The sequence below is a fragment of the Cibotium barometz genome, chromosome 31, assembly GCF_041138505.1.
Source record: "Cibotium barometz isolate CiBa-2024 chromosome 31, ASM4113850v1, whole genome shotgun sequence".
NCBI lineage: Eukaryota > Viridiplantae > Streptophyta > Polypodiopsida > Cyatheales > Cibotiaceae > Cibotium > Cibotium barometz.
Genome location: NC_141076.1, coordinates 3,230,340 through 3,247,518, shown reverse-complemented (window position 1 = coordinate 3,247,518; position 17,179 = coordinate 3,230,340). Strand labels below are relative to the sequence as shown.

At 41.9% G+C, this 17,179-nt stretch overlaps 2 protein-coding genes across 2 annotated transcripts; both read left to right on the top strand.

Annotated features, from left to right (window-relative positions):
• The first annotated feature begins 11,649 nt into the window (after positions 1-11,649).
• Positions 11,650-12,654, top strand: LOC147620406 (heme-binding-like protein At3g10130, chloroplastic). Its single transcript, XM_086824629.1, has one exon. The coding sequence runs from the start codon at positions 11,729-11,731 to the stop codon at positions 12,410-12,412; it is 684 nt and encodes a 227-aa protein (XP_086680755.1). The 5' UTR covers positions 11,650-11,728; the 3' UTR covers positions 12,413-12,654.
• A 1,708-nt stretch (positions 12,655-14,362) lies between these two features.
• On the top strand, positions 14,363-15,109 carry LOC147620405 (uncharacterized). The gene is made up of 2 exons (XM_086825406.1): positions 14,363-14,475; positions 14,574-15,109. The coding sequence occupies exons 1-2, from the start codon at positions 14,400-14,402 to the stop codon at positions 14,939-14,941; spliced, it is 444 nt and encodes a 147-aa protein (XP_086681532.1). The 5' UTR covers positions 14,363-14,399; the 3' UTR covers positions 14,942-15,109.
• Positions 15,110-17,179: the final 2,070 nt, after the last annotated feature.

Below are 17,179 nucleotides of genomic sequence, written 5' to 3'. Positions count from 1 at the left end.
CGACAACGAGAAGCCAACTTGGGAATTATGCAAGTATTTTTCGAGGAGGCAGAGGAGGATTCACTGGAATCCGACCCGCCTCTAAGATACCCAATTGAGTTGCAGAGTCCTTACGGGGAGGTGCTGTATAATGCATTATTGGATACAGGAGCTCAACACAATTTGCTATCATATGGCGTGTGGTGTCAATTGGGAAAACCACCTTTATCCAAGAGTTCTATCCAAGTTCAAGGAATCAACAAGAAGAAAACCCCTGTCTCAGGAATTCTGCACACTCCGGTTGCTTATGACAAGGGAACCATAATTCAAAGCTTTTTGGTTATGCCTGCTGGTACAATGGAAGGGACTGTAAACTTAGGGCGCAAATGGATGATGGCCACCAAATGCAATATCGATTGGGCAACCAGACGAGTCACGACGTAAGAACCAACACTAGGTCTGACCGCTCAAAATCCCGCACCTAAGTCATCCACTCAAATATTAGATAATGAAAAATCACAAAGCCCAGTGGCAAAACCATCTTTAATTGTTTGCCATCCCTTTAACGCTTCAACGCCAAGAGTGGAAACAGGCAAGGTGGTCTCCATTAGGAAGTGAATGGGGTCTTCTTGGGCCCTTTAATTTGCCCAAGCCTAATCAAGGTGATTAAGGAATAGCCAAATGGGGGGTTGCCATGTAGACTGAAATGTTGGGTTTGTAAGAGAGGTGTAAGAGTGGTCAAAGGGTGCACTTTTTCCCCCAAAAAGGGAGGGAGGCAATTTTACAATTTTCGGACCTCCGTAACTTCTACATACAAGCTCCGATCTGAGCGGAGATTATAGATCCGTGATCTACGCATCAAGAGCTTTCCATAGATATGTTACATGATATGGTTTTGTTCGCTAGATTTTAAATTCCATTTTCTCCCCAAAATTCAAATTCGAATAAAGTAGCCGTTTTGAAGCTTCTAATTAGAAAACGTTTCTTCTTAAGAGAAAAGGTTTGACTCCTTAAACTGCCAAATAAAAGGGCCCAAGAAGCCTTCCATTGAGGTCCTAATGCTAAGGTTCCGCTTACTATGCCAAAGAGTATATACAAATGGGTCCCAAAAGCTTCGTTAACAACTACTTCCCCTGCTCAATCTCGTCCAGCCACCAAGAAGCCTCGTAAAAGGAAAGCAGCTACCCACCCGAGAAAGGGCAATGTAACATCGCGATGGATCCCTAAAAAACTATTAGTAGCCCAAGGGTACTACGAGGGGAATGACCAGATTTGGGTCCCTAAACATAAGTTGAATCCCTCTACATCACCTGTAAAACCTTGCAAACCAATTGTTGCCACCCCAATGACAATTCAAGACCGTGGTAAGGGAAAGGTAATAGAGTGCTCCGCACCACTTCTTCCAGAGTTAGTTTGGATTCCCAAACGATATCGATCATTACCACCTAGCTCAGGAAGGAGGGAGCCACATGAAGCTTCTAGCTCCTCATGCCAGGCACACACTCATATAGAAGTTTCTACATGCTCTACACCTACTCTTGTCAACACCCAACAAAAAACCGATGAGTCTACGTCTCCCCTTGTAATGGTATCATCGGAAACCATTTCCTCCATTCGTCAATGGGAGCGTACACTACCATCTCTGCAATTGGATGTGGCCCACAAGGGTCATAAAAAGCTATCTGCCCACATCACAACCTATGACCCGCTGGACAAATTGGTTCCAAGAGGCTGCAACATCATTGCAAATAATATGATCTACCCAAGGAAAGGGGGAGCATGTACTCACGCTCGACATTCTAATGCTTCCTCCTTAACCTTCTCCCCTGACCATGTAATTGCCAAATTCAAGGGGATGTATATATATAGCTTCATACATTTTAAAAAACAAAAACAAAGAAAAGAAAAACAAAAAATAGTAAAAAGAGCAAGAGCACAAAAACAAGAGAAATATCCGTATACAATCAAGAACTAGATTGACCTGTCATAAACCTACTGATGCTATATCTGTGTTTGCAGATATGGAAGATGCCCGATCATCATACACTTCATCCACTCCTACCTTTGGTGAGAGGTATCATCTGTACCTTTCTCAGATATTCCACATGTGCTATCCTGTAAATTGAAACTGAATGGGATCATATAGATGTACTAGCCAGAGAGGAAAATGTTGAGGAATTAGAATGGCTAATTCGCCTATTGACCATGACTGACCCCTACTCCGTAGAGGACATATCCCCGATAGTCCAATGCTTTCCTTTTCCACAAGATGACTATCCTCGCATGGTTACATTCTTGATGAGTTTATGTGGATGGGAAAATGAAAAGGAAATATCTGACAATGATGAATGGACGGATGAAACTCATGGCATTACTGAGGTTGACTTTATTTATTTGGATGATGCGGATAGAGGCTTAGCCTTAGGGCTAGAGCCAGGACTCTATGTAACATCCTCTTACCGTATCCTCAGTAGTAGTGTGGTGACTGGTAGGTAGGTTAGTGTTTTCAAGTTTTTTCTAGTTTAGATTCCTTAAACGAGTCTTGAAATTTTCACACTGATGTGCCTCTCGAGGTATAGTGCTTGTTAGTTGATTGTACAGGTTAAAAAGTTTGAGGTGAATTCGCTTCCAAGTCGTGAGACTGCCGCAACGTTCATCAAAATATATCTACATCAATTTGCAAGCTGTCTCGTCAAATCAAGGAGATCTCCAATTTCAGGTGTAATTCTTCCATGCCCACTCTCTTTAATTTTTTCTGTTCAATTAATTGCATGAACTATAATGCATGACCACATGGAAATTGTCAATGTCCTACTTAGTTTTTGAAGTTGCTTGACGTGCTAGTGTAAATCATTAATAAGCTTAACCTTATTGGATATATTCCTGAGAATGCATGACGTCTTTAGTTAACCTTGGAATACGATTGTCTTAGGTCTAGGGTCAAACCATCTTAATGTTTGACACTTGGCCATGTGTGTGTTGACCTCTAGGACATAGCTATTATCCCTTTGTCGAAAGGATGCAAGACAAATTATAGTTCAGAAGCGAAGATCAAAAGAAATAGATTTAAAAAAAAAAGCCTACAATAAATGGCAATACAAGTCTATGATGTGCTTTAATGTTGGCCTATCGCCTTATTGATACTTGGTAGGCGAGGAGTATTCTACTCCAAACCGATGCCTTGGTTGGTAGGGGGTAGCCTTGCCTAAAGTGAGCTAATAGATCCCTGGATAATGCCTTGTGTTAAACATGGTACCAGGATCGATGTTAGTTTTGCCTTAGGAAGGTCGCCATTGTGTGTAAAAATTGTCATGTGCATTTTTTTAAAAAAAATAAAGGCAAAAAGCTCCTGTAACTCTGATGTTTCTTGTGTCCCTAGGCTTGTGGTATTAACTTGTTCTTAGAGTAGACACAGTGTGGTCATCTGTTTATTTATTAAGCTTGGTTATTTTCCTTGACTTAGGCCAGTTATAAACCTTGATTAACCTTTGACACATTGCTTACTCTTGATTTACTTTCAATAATTTTAAACTCCTGTTAACATTAGGAAGTGAATGGGGTCTTCTTGGGCCCTTCAATTTGCCCAAGCCTAATCAAGGTGATTAAAGAATAGCCAAATGGGGGGTTGCCATGTGGACTGAAATGTTGGGTTTGTAAGAGAGGTGTAAGAGTGGTCAAAGGGTGCACTTTTTCCCCCAAAAAGGGAGAGAGACAATTTTACAATTTTCGGACCTCCATAACTTCTACATACAAGCTCCGATTTGAGCGGAGATTATAGATCCGTGATCTACGCATCAAGAGCTTTCCATAGATATGTTACATGATATGGTTTTGTTCGCTAGATTTTAAATTCCATTTTCCCTCCAAAATTCAAATTCGAATAAAGTAGCCATTTTGAAGCTTCTAATTAAAAAACGTTTCTTCTTAAGAGAAAAGGTTTGACTCCTTAAACTGCCAAATAAAAGGGCCCAAGAAGCCTTCCATTGAGGTCCTAATGTGACCCTTAAACTAAGTTCTCATAGCAACATACATTGTGGTCTAACATGCTTGAATTTATACACTTTATATCTTTTGAATTCCAGCATACTTTCACTCTACTTCCCTGTTTTGCAGACGGTCAACAACAACCCTCTCGAGCTTACCATACCATAGCTTCCGAGGACGGAATCTATATCAGGAAGGGGGGCATGTTAACCTATGACGGACATTGAGACGTACTATGTTTTACGTCATTAATTTAAATATTCTGAGTCATGGGCCGGGCTTGTCGGCACCATATGTTAAGGATGAAGGGATTGGGTGATCGTCGATGAGAGGCGCACCTTGAATATCAGCAGGGTAAGGGTTAGGATCAGCCGACCATGTATGGGCGCCCAAGTGTGAACGGCCAAGTCACCTATAAGAGTCAAATGTAACCCTAAAATCCTCATTCTCATGTGTTGTGAATACAAGAGTGCTCTTGCCTTATCTCCTTGGTTTCCTTCTCCTGCGTGTGTGTGAGAGAGAGAGAGAGAGAGTGAGAGAGCGATCGAGCGCACTGTGTAGCGGCACGGCGGCAGCGGCGAGGCGGTAGAGCGGCGACGGCGGCTCCTCCTTCACGGCTGCGACGCGGGAATCCTTGAAGGCGGCAGTTAAGCGGTGAGTGACACACCTTTTGCATTCTGTTTTGAGCTTGCCTTCCTGGTTGTATGCTTGCAGCCATTCGTGGCTCGCAAGTCCCCAGCTACGACCTGTGCAGCAAAAGCGCACAATTCAAAAGAAAATCAAATTGAAAACTTGCATAGAAATGAGATGTGATGTAATGTGAATTGATGTGATGAGATGTCATGTGAATCAAATAGATGTGAATGAATGGATGGATGGGATGTGATGTGAATAGATGTGATGATATGTGATGTGAATAGATGTGATGAGATGCGATGTGAATCAGATAGATGTGAATGAATGGATGAATGGGATGTGATGTGAATAGCTGTGATGATATGTGATGTGAATAAATGTGATGAGATGCGATGTGAATCAGATAGATGTGAATGAATGGATGAGATGTAATGTGATGTGAAACAGGATGTGAATGAATGAGATGTGATATCATGGGAATCGGGATGTGAATGGATGATATGGGATGTGAATGGATGTGAATGTGTATGTGAAGAATGGATGTGGATGTGTATGTGAAGAATGGATATGGATGTGTATGTGAAGATTGGATGTGAATGTGTATGTGAAGAATGGATGTGGATGTGTATGTGAAGAATGGATGTGGATGATTATTTGAAAGAATGAATGTGGATGTATGTGAAAGAATGGATGCGGATGTGTATGTGAAGAATGGATGCAGATGTAAAGAGATGTGATGTGACATGAATATATGTGGATGTGAAGTGATAGATATGAATGTATGGATAGATGTGGGTAGTCGTACATGTGAACGATGTGGATGAATGTGGATGAATGAGATGAGATGTGTTTAAATGAGATATGATGTGGATAAAAGTGATGTAATATAATGTGGATAGAATGTATGTGATGGGATGGTGATGAGAATGAATGTGATGGATATGAATGAATGAATGTGATGTGATGGATGTAAATGGATGTGATGTAAATGAATGTGATGGACGTGAATAGATGTGATGTGATGTGAATCGAGATGTGAATGAATGAGATGTGATGTCATGTGAATCCGGATGTGAGTGAATGAGATGTGATGTAAATTGGGATAGATGTGATATGTGATGTGAATGAATATGATGTGATGAGATGTGGATATGGGTAGATGCGAGTGGATGAGATGTGGATATGCGAGTGAATGAGATCTGATGCAGATAAATGAGGAAAGATGTGATGAGATGGAAAATGATGTGATAAGAATGGGAATACATTTGAAATAAATGAGGATTGAGAAAGCATTTTAACCGTCTTGTGAATGAGGTCGTGGAGACCTAACTGATAAAGTTGCAATAGCTGAACGGAGAGTCAACGGTGGACGTATTGCATAGCAAGGTCGATCGAGGTCTTAACCAGCCTTGATTCGAAGCGGCCTATGAGTGAAGCACTAGGTGACCTGTGAAGGATCCTAGAGGGTGCTGACCATACGGTGCTCGGGCTCTGGGTCGCCGAAGATATCCACACGTGCGTCATGGAAGATATTGGAACAAGGAGTAAGAGTTGTTTTCTGAATTCGGGCATGGATCTGGTTGATTGACCTTGCTGGTACGGATGAGTCCATGGCTCATTTATATGGATCTGTTGGTCGATCTTGCTGATCTTCAACGGAGATTCCATTTTGTTTTTTATAAGTGAATATATTGTCGGGTACTATGAGCTAGGAACTATCGAAAAGGCCCTGAGTGGACAGGTGGTGAGCGTTATGGTCTACCAATTATACCATAGGTACACCGATGAAGGAAAAATTGGAAATTAGGATTCAACCGAATATTTTGGAGGATTATGATCAGTGATACTACAGTTTCATTAAATGATTATTTTAAAGACAACTGGATCTATGAAAAAGGCAATTTCATATTAGGTGTGTAAGTGGTGTGACTAGTTTTAAGTTTGCATGAATATCCGGCTAGGGGGCCTAGGAACTCTTTTCCCTGATACCCGAGACAAAAACTAACCAAATTCTTAAATGGATCCCATCACTACAGTGGTTGGGCGGTTGGCTAACCCACGGGCTGGACTGATGGATCCCTAATATGAGACTCAATTCTGTTATGGTACGATAGATGAAGTAAATCCCGGATAAAAATTGTTCTATGGAAAAGAACCAACAGCTGTGCCTCTCAATGAGGAAAAAAGCATTGGTCTCTATGATCCAAGTGCAATCTTTTCCTTGATCTGACTATGGGACTTATGGGCTCGATCAGATCAGTTCAGTTAGTTAAGGCTCTTGACTACGTTAGAGTAAAAATATCCTAGAGGAATCGCCCATGCTTTTCGATTTTGGAAGAACCGAGGGATTAGTCTCTTGTCCGGATATACGTGGGCAAGGCCCCGAGTGAGGGACCCTACCCCATGCAAGAAGTGCTACTTTCGCTGCTAGCACCCCTGAATTCGTTGCGCAGAGGGGACAAGGATCTTTCACTCAATGTGTTGATGAGGTTGTATGGGTTGTTCATCTTCCTTTGATTACTCTTTGTGTTATCTACCCTTGTGCATTTCATGCATGTAGACCTATCCATTTGATGGCCTTGGCCTCCTTTGGATTGGTTTTCCTTATCTTTCTAGCCTTGGGAGTCTTCCTTTGTCTCTGGATCTAGTCTTTGATCACCTAACCCTTGTCCCTCCCTATCTTTGTCCTTTGTAGGCATCTTTCTTATCTTGCCCCTTATTACTTTTGTCATCTTCTTCTTCCCCCTCTTCAGAGGTTTGTAAGTCATTCAATCCTTTGTGCTTTTTAAAGCACTCTAGTTCTTAAAGGAAATCTTCTACTTCTCCTTGCTCTTCCTATGGGATGGTCTTGGGATAAGCTATCTGCTCCATCTTGAAGAAACAAGTATTCTCTTTTATTTTTGTAATGTAAAATGGGTGGACTCATATGCTTGTCATGCCATTTCTATCAGCTTTCTATAAGTTTTGCAACTTCTTTTTAGTGCCCTCCAGCCATTTTTCAATATGCTCCTCGGCATATATCCATATCCATCGGTAATGTAGCCATGTAATCTTTGGTTGTTAACTTGATGCATTATTTAGCTAAATTGAGAGGTGCCTTTTTGAATAAGAATACACATGCAATGAAGTTTGTTATGATCCCGTCATGATGGGATGCATCTAAGCTTAATATAAATCTACAAAATTATGCAAGGCTAAGGTCCCATGAAAGAACATCGTGGTTAGTACCTGGGGTACGTCCATGCATGGTCTAGCAAATTGTAATAGGGAAAGGGGCTCACCGAGCATCATCCCTTGGTAAATAAAAGAAAGGACCAAGCTATATGTGATCATCTTCATCTCATTACAAAGGTCTCTTGCACTGTCACATAGGAGATATGGGAGCATTAATGCTACATCTTTCGTGGCAGCATCCCTCTCCTCATGGCTTCTCTGACAGGAGGAGTGCAAGGTGTTGAAGGCTCTTTGGCCTAGGCACTTCAGCTTACTTTTGGGCTACATCTTTTAGCAACTGTAAATCCTTCTCCAAGGCCATTATTCTTGACCTTTACTTGAGTATAGATGAAGTAGCAAGAGCATTGATGAATGAGAAGAGTATGTCTTTGTATTATTGGACAGAACTACTCGAGCGTATCTTGAGTGTTTTGCTCCTAGGCTCTGCATCTTATCAACTTTAGAATGTATTTCATCTGCTAGAGCAGCATGCTTCTACTGCCAAATCAGCACTGCACTTGTTGATAATTTATTTATTTATTTTAACTATTCTATTGGATCTAGACATGTGGTCATCCATCATGGGGCTATATTTTGAGTGAGCTCAATGGGGAAACCTTTTCTTTTATTTCTACCTTTTCCCTTAGTTGTTGCATTCGATCTTTGAGAATGATCCATTCTACATGGAGGGTCTTAGCTTCTTGTGTATGCTTTTGTATATGTATCTCGTAGCATAGTCTCATACATTTGTACCTTAGGTACATGTGACTGTAATTATGTATTGTAGACAATTATCTCCATGCAACCCCTACTACAGTCTTGAGCTCGTCATTGTTGCACAATCAATATCTCCTACATCCCAACAATTACGTTATTTTCTTGGCATTTTTAGAAAGTCTAGAGAATAGGTCGCTTGCAGTTGCATGAATATAAGGGTAGCTTGAGTGTGTGTTGGTGTTGTGTTGTGAGTTGTGGGACTAGATGCGGTGTCAATGCATCTTGATGCTTTTATCTAGCCTCGGCCTTGGTATTCTTGTCCTCTTCTTCCTTTTCTTTTCCCTTCTTGTTCTTCTTTTGGGCTTCTTTATTTGCCTCAGTGTCAAAATTTTCTAATTGTGACCCAGACTCAATAATAATGTTTCCATGTTCATCGATAGAAAATTTTTGCTTCCTGGCCTCTTCTCCTTGGGTGCTGTTTTTTATTGGAAACTAGCTCCTACTAATATTAGCAGTGGTGGGATCTTATCCAAAGAGTATGTGGCTTGGTAAATCACTCCTGTGAGCAAGGGTGCTATTCCCAAGTAGGGTTCTTTTGGATTCTTGAGTGCACAAACAAACTTAATTTTTGTATAAATAATCTCTACCTAGTTGAGACCTAGTTCTTCTCTACTTTATTGGGATTTGGTCATAAATAACAACTATTTGTGAAGCACTGCAGGCAGTAGTGGCCTAAGGAGGTCAAAGCGCACCCGCGAAATAAAAAATCCACCTATAAAATTTTAGTACAAAGTACTATACACCATATACAGGTGTCTTCGCACCCGTGTACTGCTTCCTTTGTCTTCGTAGATTTCTTTGTTTTTGTCACTCAGCTCCTTAGCATCATGAACCAAGCTCTGATACCATGAGAAGATTGGGGAAGGAGAGAGAGCGTGATCTCTTGAAAGCACACACACACTCACACAACAATGGATAAGACACACACAAATATGGAAGATTGAAATCTTCTTCTACTTGTTGCTCTCAAAAGAAATCTACAAAAGATAAGTGAAAACCAGCACAAGTACTAGAGTACTATGTACAAGCGATCCATAATGTGAACATGCTAAGTAGGTGAGCTAGCAAGATAAGTATGCCATAACTCAGTTGGACTAAGTAGTTTTAGTCCACCTATAGAATCACTGCAAAGATCTTCGAAGTTCCATCGTGTCGTTACCAAATGCATCAGTGGTGTATAGGTGTGGAACAGTCACCCAGGCACGTCTGTGTTAGCTCGTATTGAGCTTGACTTCTCAACGTTAGGCTAGGTGTGGTATACTCAAGTCTATGACTTGAGTCTTAGACTACAAAGACTTGAGTCCTACACTTAAGTGTAAGGCTTAACAAGAGTCATAGAAATGTGCACAAGGGCCAAGTCTAGAACTTGAGTCCTAAACTTTGTGTCCAAGACTCAACATAAGGACTTGAGTCCTAAACACTTTTTGAATTTTAAGAATCCTTATATATGTAAATTTTTAATAACTCTACAAGATAATAAAACCCCTTCTATTGAACTCACGTTTTGTTATTGTTGTACATGCTCTTCAATAACCTCCCTTTGAGGCCCAATATCATATGAAAGCACCAATACTAGTACTCCTCGTAGTAGCAAAGGGCCATGGCTCATAAGACTAAGTATTCGTATTCTCAAAGCATGAGGATCCTTGCATTAATTGTAGGCCATTATACAGGTGATGTTCCTTTGGTTCTGCACCTTTTAGTTAGTAGAGTCATGGATTATATGCTTTGCAGTCCACTATGTTGGCTATATAATAAAGCTACATTCATGGATCATGGACAAGCACTTCACAGTCTTATCACAAACATTGTAGAGGGAATTGTCAATCTTGGCATTATGCACATATGCTTGGCTTAATTTTAACCTCTCACAAGAAATTGCTTTCCTTTTAGTTGGCATGGTCAATGGCATAGTGATGTATTCCCTGGTTCTTTAACTTTTCTTGGGGTAAAGAGGAAAAGTTAAACAATCAGTGATGTAATCCTTGGTTGTTTAACTTTTCTTGTGGTAAACAGATTATCTCAAATAAATCTAGAACTTCCCACATTAATGCACTCCTTGGTTGTTTAACTTTTCATGTTTACTTCCCTTCCCATTAATGTACTTCTTGGTTGTTTAACTTTTCATGTGGTAAATATCTCAAATAGATCTAAAACTTCCCTTCCCATCAGTGATCACCCTTGACATCCTTTTATGAGTAGTAGGCTTTAATGGCTCATGAGACCATTGCATCAATACTCTATGCAATTGCAGTATCAGTTGTGCAATCCTGTATGGGAGGAAGCCATATTTCAGGGTGTTTTTTAAAACCTTCCCCAATTGCCTTCTTAGGTCTTATAATAGGTAACCAACACTATATGCTGCTAATTGAGAGATGGGGGGTTCTAGAAGAAAACTTTTATATAAAACAAGCATGTCATGTGCAGTAAGCGGCCTAACATCTAGTGCCATGAATTGATGGTACTGCCATCCTCAAGAAACACATGTTGCATGTTTGTCTTCGCGTTGGTTTAGCTTGAATGCATGCATGCTACTGAGAAAGCTAAAGAACGGGCTCGTAATCAAGGTGCAAGGCTAATTTCTATGCTAAAATTGTTATTTTTTTATGATGAAAGAGGAGAGCATGACATCTTTTGATGATGAAAGAGGAGAGCATGATACTCATTTGCAAAGGGGTTTTTAAACATCTTGCGCGGGGGACAACCATTTGCAAAGGGGTTTTTAGTGTTGGTTTAGCTGGAATATATGGTGGTGCAAGCTAAAGAGAATGGATCAATGAGACAAGGTGCATGGCTAATTTTGATATGAAAATTATTTATATGGATGATGCAAGAGGAGATTTGGAGAGGGGTTTTTAACCATCTTGTCATTTGCAAAGGGGATCGATCAAATTGGCGGTTCTAAATTGCTGAAGAGATGGAGGCAAATAGGGCATAGGAAACGACGTGGAAGAACGTGTGGTGGAAGTAAGTTAGGACGTAGCATGGCGTGGTGAGCAAGTGTTCAAAAACCAACAACCCCCCTCCCTTTACACCTCTAAATAAATAAAATAAGTAGTATCCCCCATTGATAACCACAATTTTCTTGCTGTTGTAGACCTCCTCTCGCAAATTCCAAAGCCGACACCATCAGTACCTCATGGGTCTCATGCTCGGGAAGATCACTGTAGAGACTCCCAAGTACGCTGTGTTGGCAAGCGGGCAAGATTACGAGATCAGAGAGTATGGAGCCAGCATAGTGGCGGAAGTGACCTACGATCCGTCCAAGAGCAGGAACGGAGGTTTCATGGTACTGGCAAACTACATAGGCGCGCTTGGGAAGCCCTGCAATGTGAAGGCAGGAGGAGGGGGCGAGCAGCAGCGCGAGGAGATCGCCATGACGGCCCCTGTTCTGACGCAGGAGGTAGCAGGTGCAGGAGAGAAGATCGCCATGACGGCGCCTGTGCTGACCACAGAGGCGGAGGCAGAGAAGATAGCCATGACGGCGCCCGTGCTTACAGAGGAGAGGCCAACAGAAGAGGAATCGAGGAGGGTGATGGCGATGCAGTTTGTGTTGCCTTCCAAGTACTCTTCGTTGGAGGGGGTGCCGCGGCCCACTGATCCGCGGGTACGTGTGAAAGAAGTGGCGCCCAGGAAGTATGGGGTCATCAAGTTCAGTGGCATCGCCGATGACAAGCTCGTGGAGGAGAAGCTTGGGCGCCTCAAGGATGCGCTCCAGGAGGCCGGCTACAAGATCACCGGCGAGCACACCCTCGCCCAGTATAACCCTCCTTGGACCATCCCCTTCCTCCGCACGAACGAATTGATGCTGCCTGTTTGTTGAGTGAGCTCACTCCCAGTCCACATGCCTCGAGGTGATTGTTTTTTTTTATATCTCATGATGGCACACCACCATGATAATCTGATTGAAGATAGATATATATATATATATATATATATATAGCCGTATGTACATGTTGTATGGGGTTTTGCTGATATGAGATCTTTAAAGAGTGCACTTGCTTCGAATCGTTAAATGCTACATACTGTTGTCTATCATCATCGTCACCGAACGGCTGATTGACATGACCCAAAGAAATGATTTTACCAGAATGCAGTCTCTTGAGCCACTGTTGGCTTAAGCATCTATGCTTGTAAATGGCCGGCTGGTATGAGAGATCGATGAAGGAAGTCCCAAAAGCTGGTAAGGGCCAGGTCGCATTATGTCCTCTTAACTGCCCATAGAGAAGGTATCGATGGATTTGGCAGGGCGGCTGAAGGTCGCATTTGTTTTCCTGCCATCTTGCCATCATGTTTTGGGATGGGCAGGATCCTGCTCGAATAAGTCCTCCGATTTTCGACGGGCCCTTCTAGCTGGATCCAGCTCAAATGCATTTTCCACTTTCCCCAAGCCTTTAAAACGTGGACTATCTTCTCACACGTCACTCTTCTCACACGTCACTCTTCAAACGCAGGCTGAGAAGAGTCTTGAGGTAAAAAAAATTCTGTTCTCTCTCTCTCTCTCTCTCTCTCTCTCTTTCTCCCTGTACACACACACAAGCTTTTTTACTAACAGTCACACAAGCTTTTTTACTAACAGTGGTCTCTCTCTCTCTCTCTCTCTCTCTCCCTCTCTCCCTCTCACGAATCAGGCTGAGAGTCTTGAGGTAACTAGAAAAATCTGTTCTCTCTCTCTCTCTCTCTCTCTCTCTCTCTCTCTCTCTGTACACACACACACACAAGCTTTTTTACTAACAGTGGTCTCTCTCTTCAATAGATTGCATCTATGTGTACGTAAACAGTCTAGCCACAGAGGAACTCCAATCTAATCTCATATTTCTCAGTCCAGCCTCATATATTGACTCTAAAACATTTCTTTTATTTGTGCAAGTTTCAAATCTATTCTCCAACTTTAAAGATTACAAGAGGCTTCTTTCTGCAGGTTAAAATTTACATTCTTTATAAGTTTCTCAATTGCTGATTTTTTTCTTCTCTTTTTGTTCCGAGTTAGCATGTGGATGTTTATGTGTGCCAATTTTAATACAGGTTTAATGGAAAACATATGCACTCCAGATTTAAATATGCTGTGGGAAGAAGAATATGTTCCTTCCACACAAATGTCTGAGCACTCTTATGAATCTTCCCTCTTTCATTCTATTAGCAAGAATGCTCATGATAGTATGCATATGTCTCCAAAACCTTCTGAACCATTGTCCTCTAAGTGCATGCCAAGAGTAGTTCGAACCCCATTAGAAAGCATCACCAATTGCATGAAAAATGAGCCTAGTTTAAGAGGCAAAACCCCCAAGGTAGGGAGGAAAAGAACCAAGGTATCAAGTTCTTCAGCAGTGGCTAGAAAATCAATAAAACCGACCAATGAAATAGCTTGCAAGCGAGACCAAATGCAGTCTACTCCATATCCACACTCAGAAGCTATTGATTTCCAGCAGACAACACCTTCAAAAGATCAACCTATTGCACCACAAAAATTATTTTTCCGGGGTGGGAATTGGTCACTCAAGGAAACCATCACATTAATGGATGCACGTGCAAAACTTATAGAAGATATGAAAGATGGGAATCTTGTTGCCACATTGAAAACACAAGATGAACGATGGGAGTTCATATCACGGTATTGTGTGCAACATGGAGCACTACGCTCGGCTGATCAATGTTTGTTTCGTTGGGATCGAATAAGTTCAGCCTTCAAGAAGATTAATGACTATGAGCGGCATATTCCATCCGATTGCGATGGGTATTGGACAATGAATCCAAATAAAAGACAAGAGTTCAAACTCCCTCGTAACTTTACTGAAGATGTCTACACAGCAATGCTAAATCGCATGGGCAATGAAAGGTCAATAAATCCGGGAAACATAGTCTATGATACCTCAGCTGATTTGTTGGGTAAGTAATTATCTACTTTACACTAAAAGCAAATGTGAATGTGCATTCAAAGCTAAAATTTTTGTACTAATGATTTTTGCTCTACATGAAATTTGTAGGAGATGGATCGTCTTCACCGAACAAAGCCACAAATGCAAGCAAGAAGGAAGATGAACATGCTATGGAAGAAGAAGGCTCTACCGGAAAGAAGCGAAAGAGAGGAGAGATGTCTGTGCTAAAGAGGGAGTTGGAAGGCACGACAAGGCAGCTTCTTGCTTTCATGGAAGCACTAGATGCAAAAAGAGTAAAGAATGATGATGACATAATGGAGTTGACAAAAGCAGAGTTTGAAGAGATCGTGGCTCTCAACCGCAAGCGTGTGGCTTTAGAAGAAGAGTCTAATCAATCCTTGAAGCAAATTGCTAATGCTTTTCAATGCTTCGCTCTACAAGTATCTTCCTCAAGCATGGCTGGCAATCAAATGTAGTAGCGATCTCTCCTAGACATGGCATATTTTTGGTACATTTTGTAGCTGAAATTACAAACAGTCTATATGTGCAAATCGACATATGGCCTTGATCTTGTAATATTTTGAACTATATAGGCAATCATCCAGGTAGCCATGTTTTGGTTTCAGACAATTTGTATCTACATATCTAAGGCTTAATGACTAATTGTCAATATTTAAACTATATATGCAGTGTATGTGCTTTCTATTTGCTGGTTTAGTTTATGTTGCATACACTTGTACCTTCTTGTTTATGTCTTGTATGCTTTCTTTTGATTCCCTTTAAATGAAAGCGCAAATGATGATCAGCTCTAGCTCTCAAAAGCCCTACATCTAGAAGAGGCTCCTACAGCTGATCCGCCCCCTACATAGTGCTGATTATATATATGCTGATCCGCTGAGCATATTGCACGCTTATCCCATTGATGCAGCTGTTGTTGCTGATAACTACTACGATGCAGATTATCCCAACAAAAATGTTGTTGATCATACTGAGTATCATGCTGAGGCAGAAAAATTAAGGGAGGAGAGGCTGTCATATTTGTTACTGAAAAATGAGAGCAGGATGAGAGGAGTAGATATGATCTGTAGAAGCTGCCTGAGAGGCTCCACGCTGCTGATTTTCCTTAGTAGTGCCATATAGCTAGCAGGGTAGGTGACTGGCTTCTCCTCCTCTCCCCACCGCCATATAGACATGCCTAATACTGCACTGGGCACACTCTGAGAAACAGACTTTAGCTGTGCTAGGTTCCTTTCTCAATGGGCTGCTGGAGCACCAACTTTGTTTTGTTCTCAGTTGTGGGCTTGCTCTCAGTAGCAGGAGTGCAAGGGCAGAACGGGACCCCTTCTACTAAGCCTTTCCCTGCCTTCTTCATCGTTGGGGACTCCCTCGTAGATGTTGGAAACAACAACTAAGGCACACACTTGTCGTACATACGCACAAGGGTGCTGCCAACGAGCACATCCGATGCAAGCCTTCTTCCTTCTCTGCTGGGTCGCCATAGGCCTAAAGGGCCATCATAAAAGTCAGCTCGTTTTCACACATGCGTTCATCTGGCAGCTGTCTGTACAACCCTCCTTGTGGCATCCGCCTGTACAGGTATAGGGCCTTCTTCCCTTGTCCTTGCTCCACATGCGTTGAGAGCATGGCTGTCCATGACATGACGTTGGACTGAGACAACCCGATAACCACCTTGTCCTGGTCCCGAAACAGTCCTGGACTTGAGCATTTTAAGTTATGAGGGCTGATCCAGCAGCCTCTGACTCAACCTCTTTGGCAATATGAGCATGAATTTCTCGGCCTCAGCAAATGGTTCTTATGGCACCACATGCTCTTAAGCCACAGCTCAATGTGACATCATCTGGACACACTTCTTCTAATTGCCCCTGTCTGTAGCCTGGGCCAACCAGCTCCCCTTTGGGTTTGATTTCCCCAAAGGACCAACTGGGATATTCTGCAATGGCAAGACGATCCTGCTGGTCTGAGTGATTTCCCCAAAGGACCAACTAATTCTCGTGTGTTGCAATAACGAACCTGCTGGTCTGAGTGAGGCTATGTTCTCGAGCTATTTCTGTGCACGTACAAGCATTTGCCTCCACGCTATGGATGACCTTATCTGCGTAAAATGCTTGTTGCATAATCGGCAGTGGGCAACCTGCTCAAGCGCTTCATCCAGGGAGAGCATTTTTTGTTTAATAATCCTTAATGCTAAATCTTTTTCAGTTTGATGAGGACCAAGGGCCCAAGGGTCTTTTTGAGTATTGTGTGCAACTTGTGATGAGGGCCAAGGGTCTTTTTGAGTATGATGCTGACTGCTCTGTTAGGCTTGACAAAGGTAGTCAAGCATTATGTGTTGTCTACCACACATGGAGCATATGATGGCCTTTTTGTGGGCATGATCTGATATGGCTCGCAATGATATGGTTAGCAATGGCAGAAAGAAATGAGAGATCGGTTGTTAATAAATGACAGATCAGTTATCCGATTAATAGGGCCCGCTTGGGTAACTAGTCAAGAACCCAAGAAAAAGAAAACTAAATTTCACAAACAATAGACATTTCCCAAAGCCACATGGTTTCTTTGTTGGGATGAAGAATCCTCCAAGTGTGGAATAGACATAGAAACACGTCAGAAAATCATGAGAATCCTACTTGTTACACCTGAAATTTAGTTACAAATCTGTGCCAGCAAAAGTTGTGGATATGTGAACTCATCAG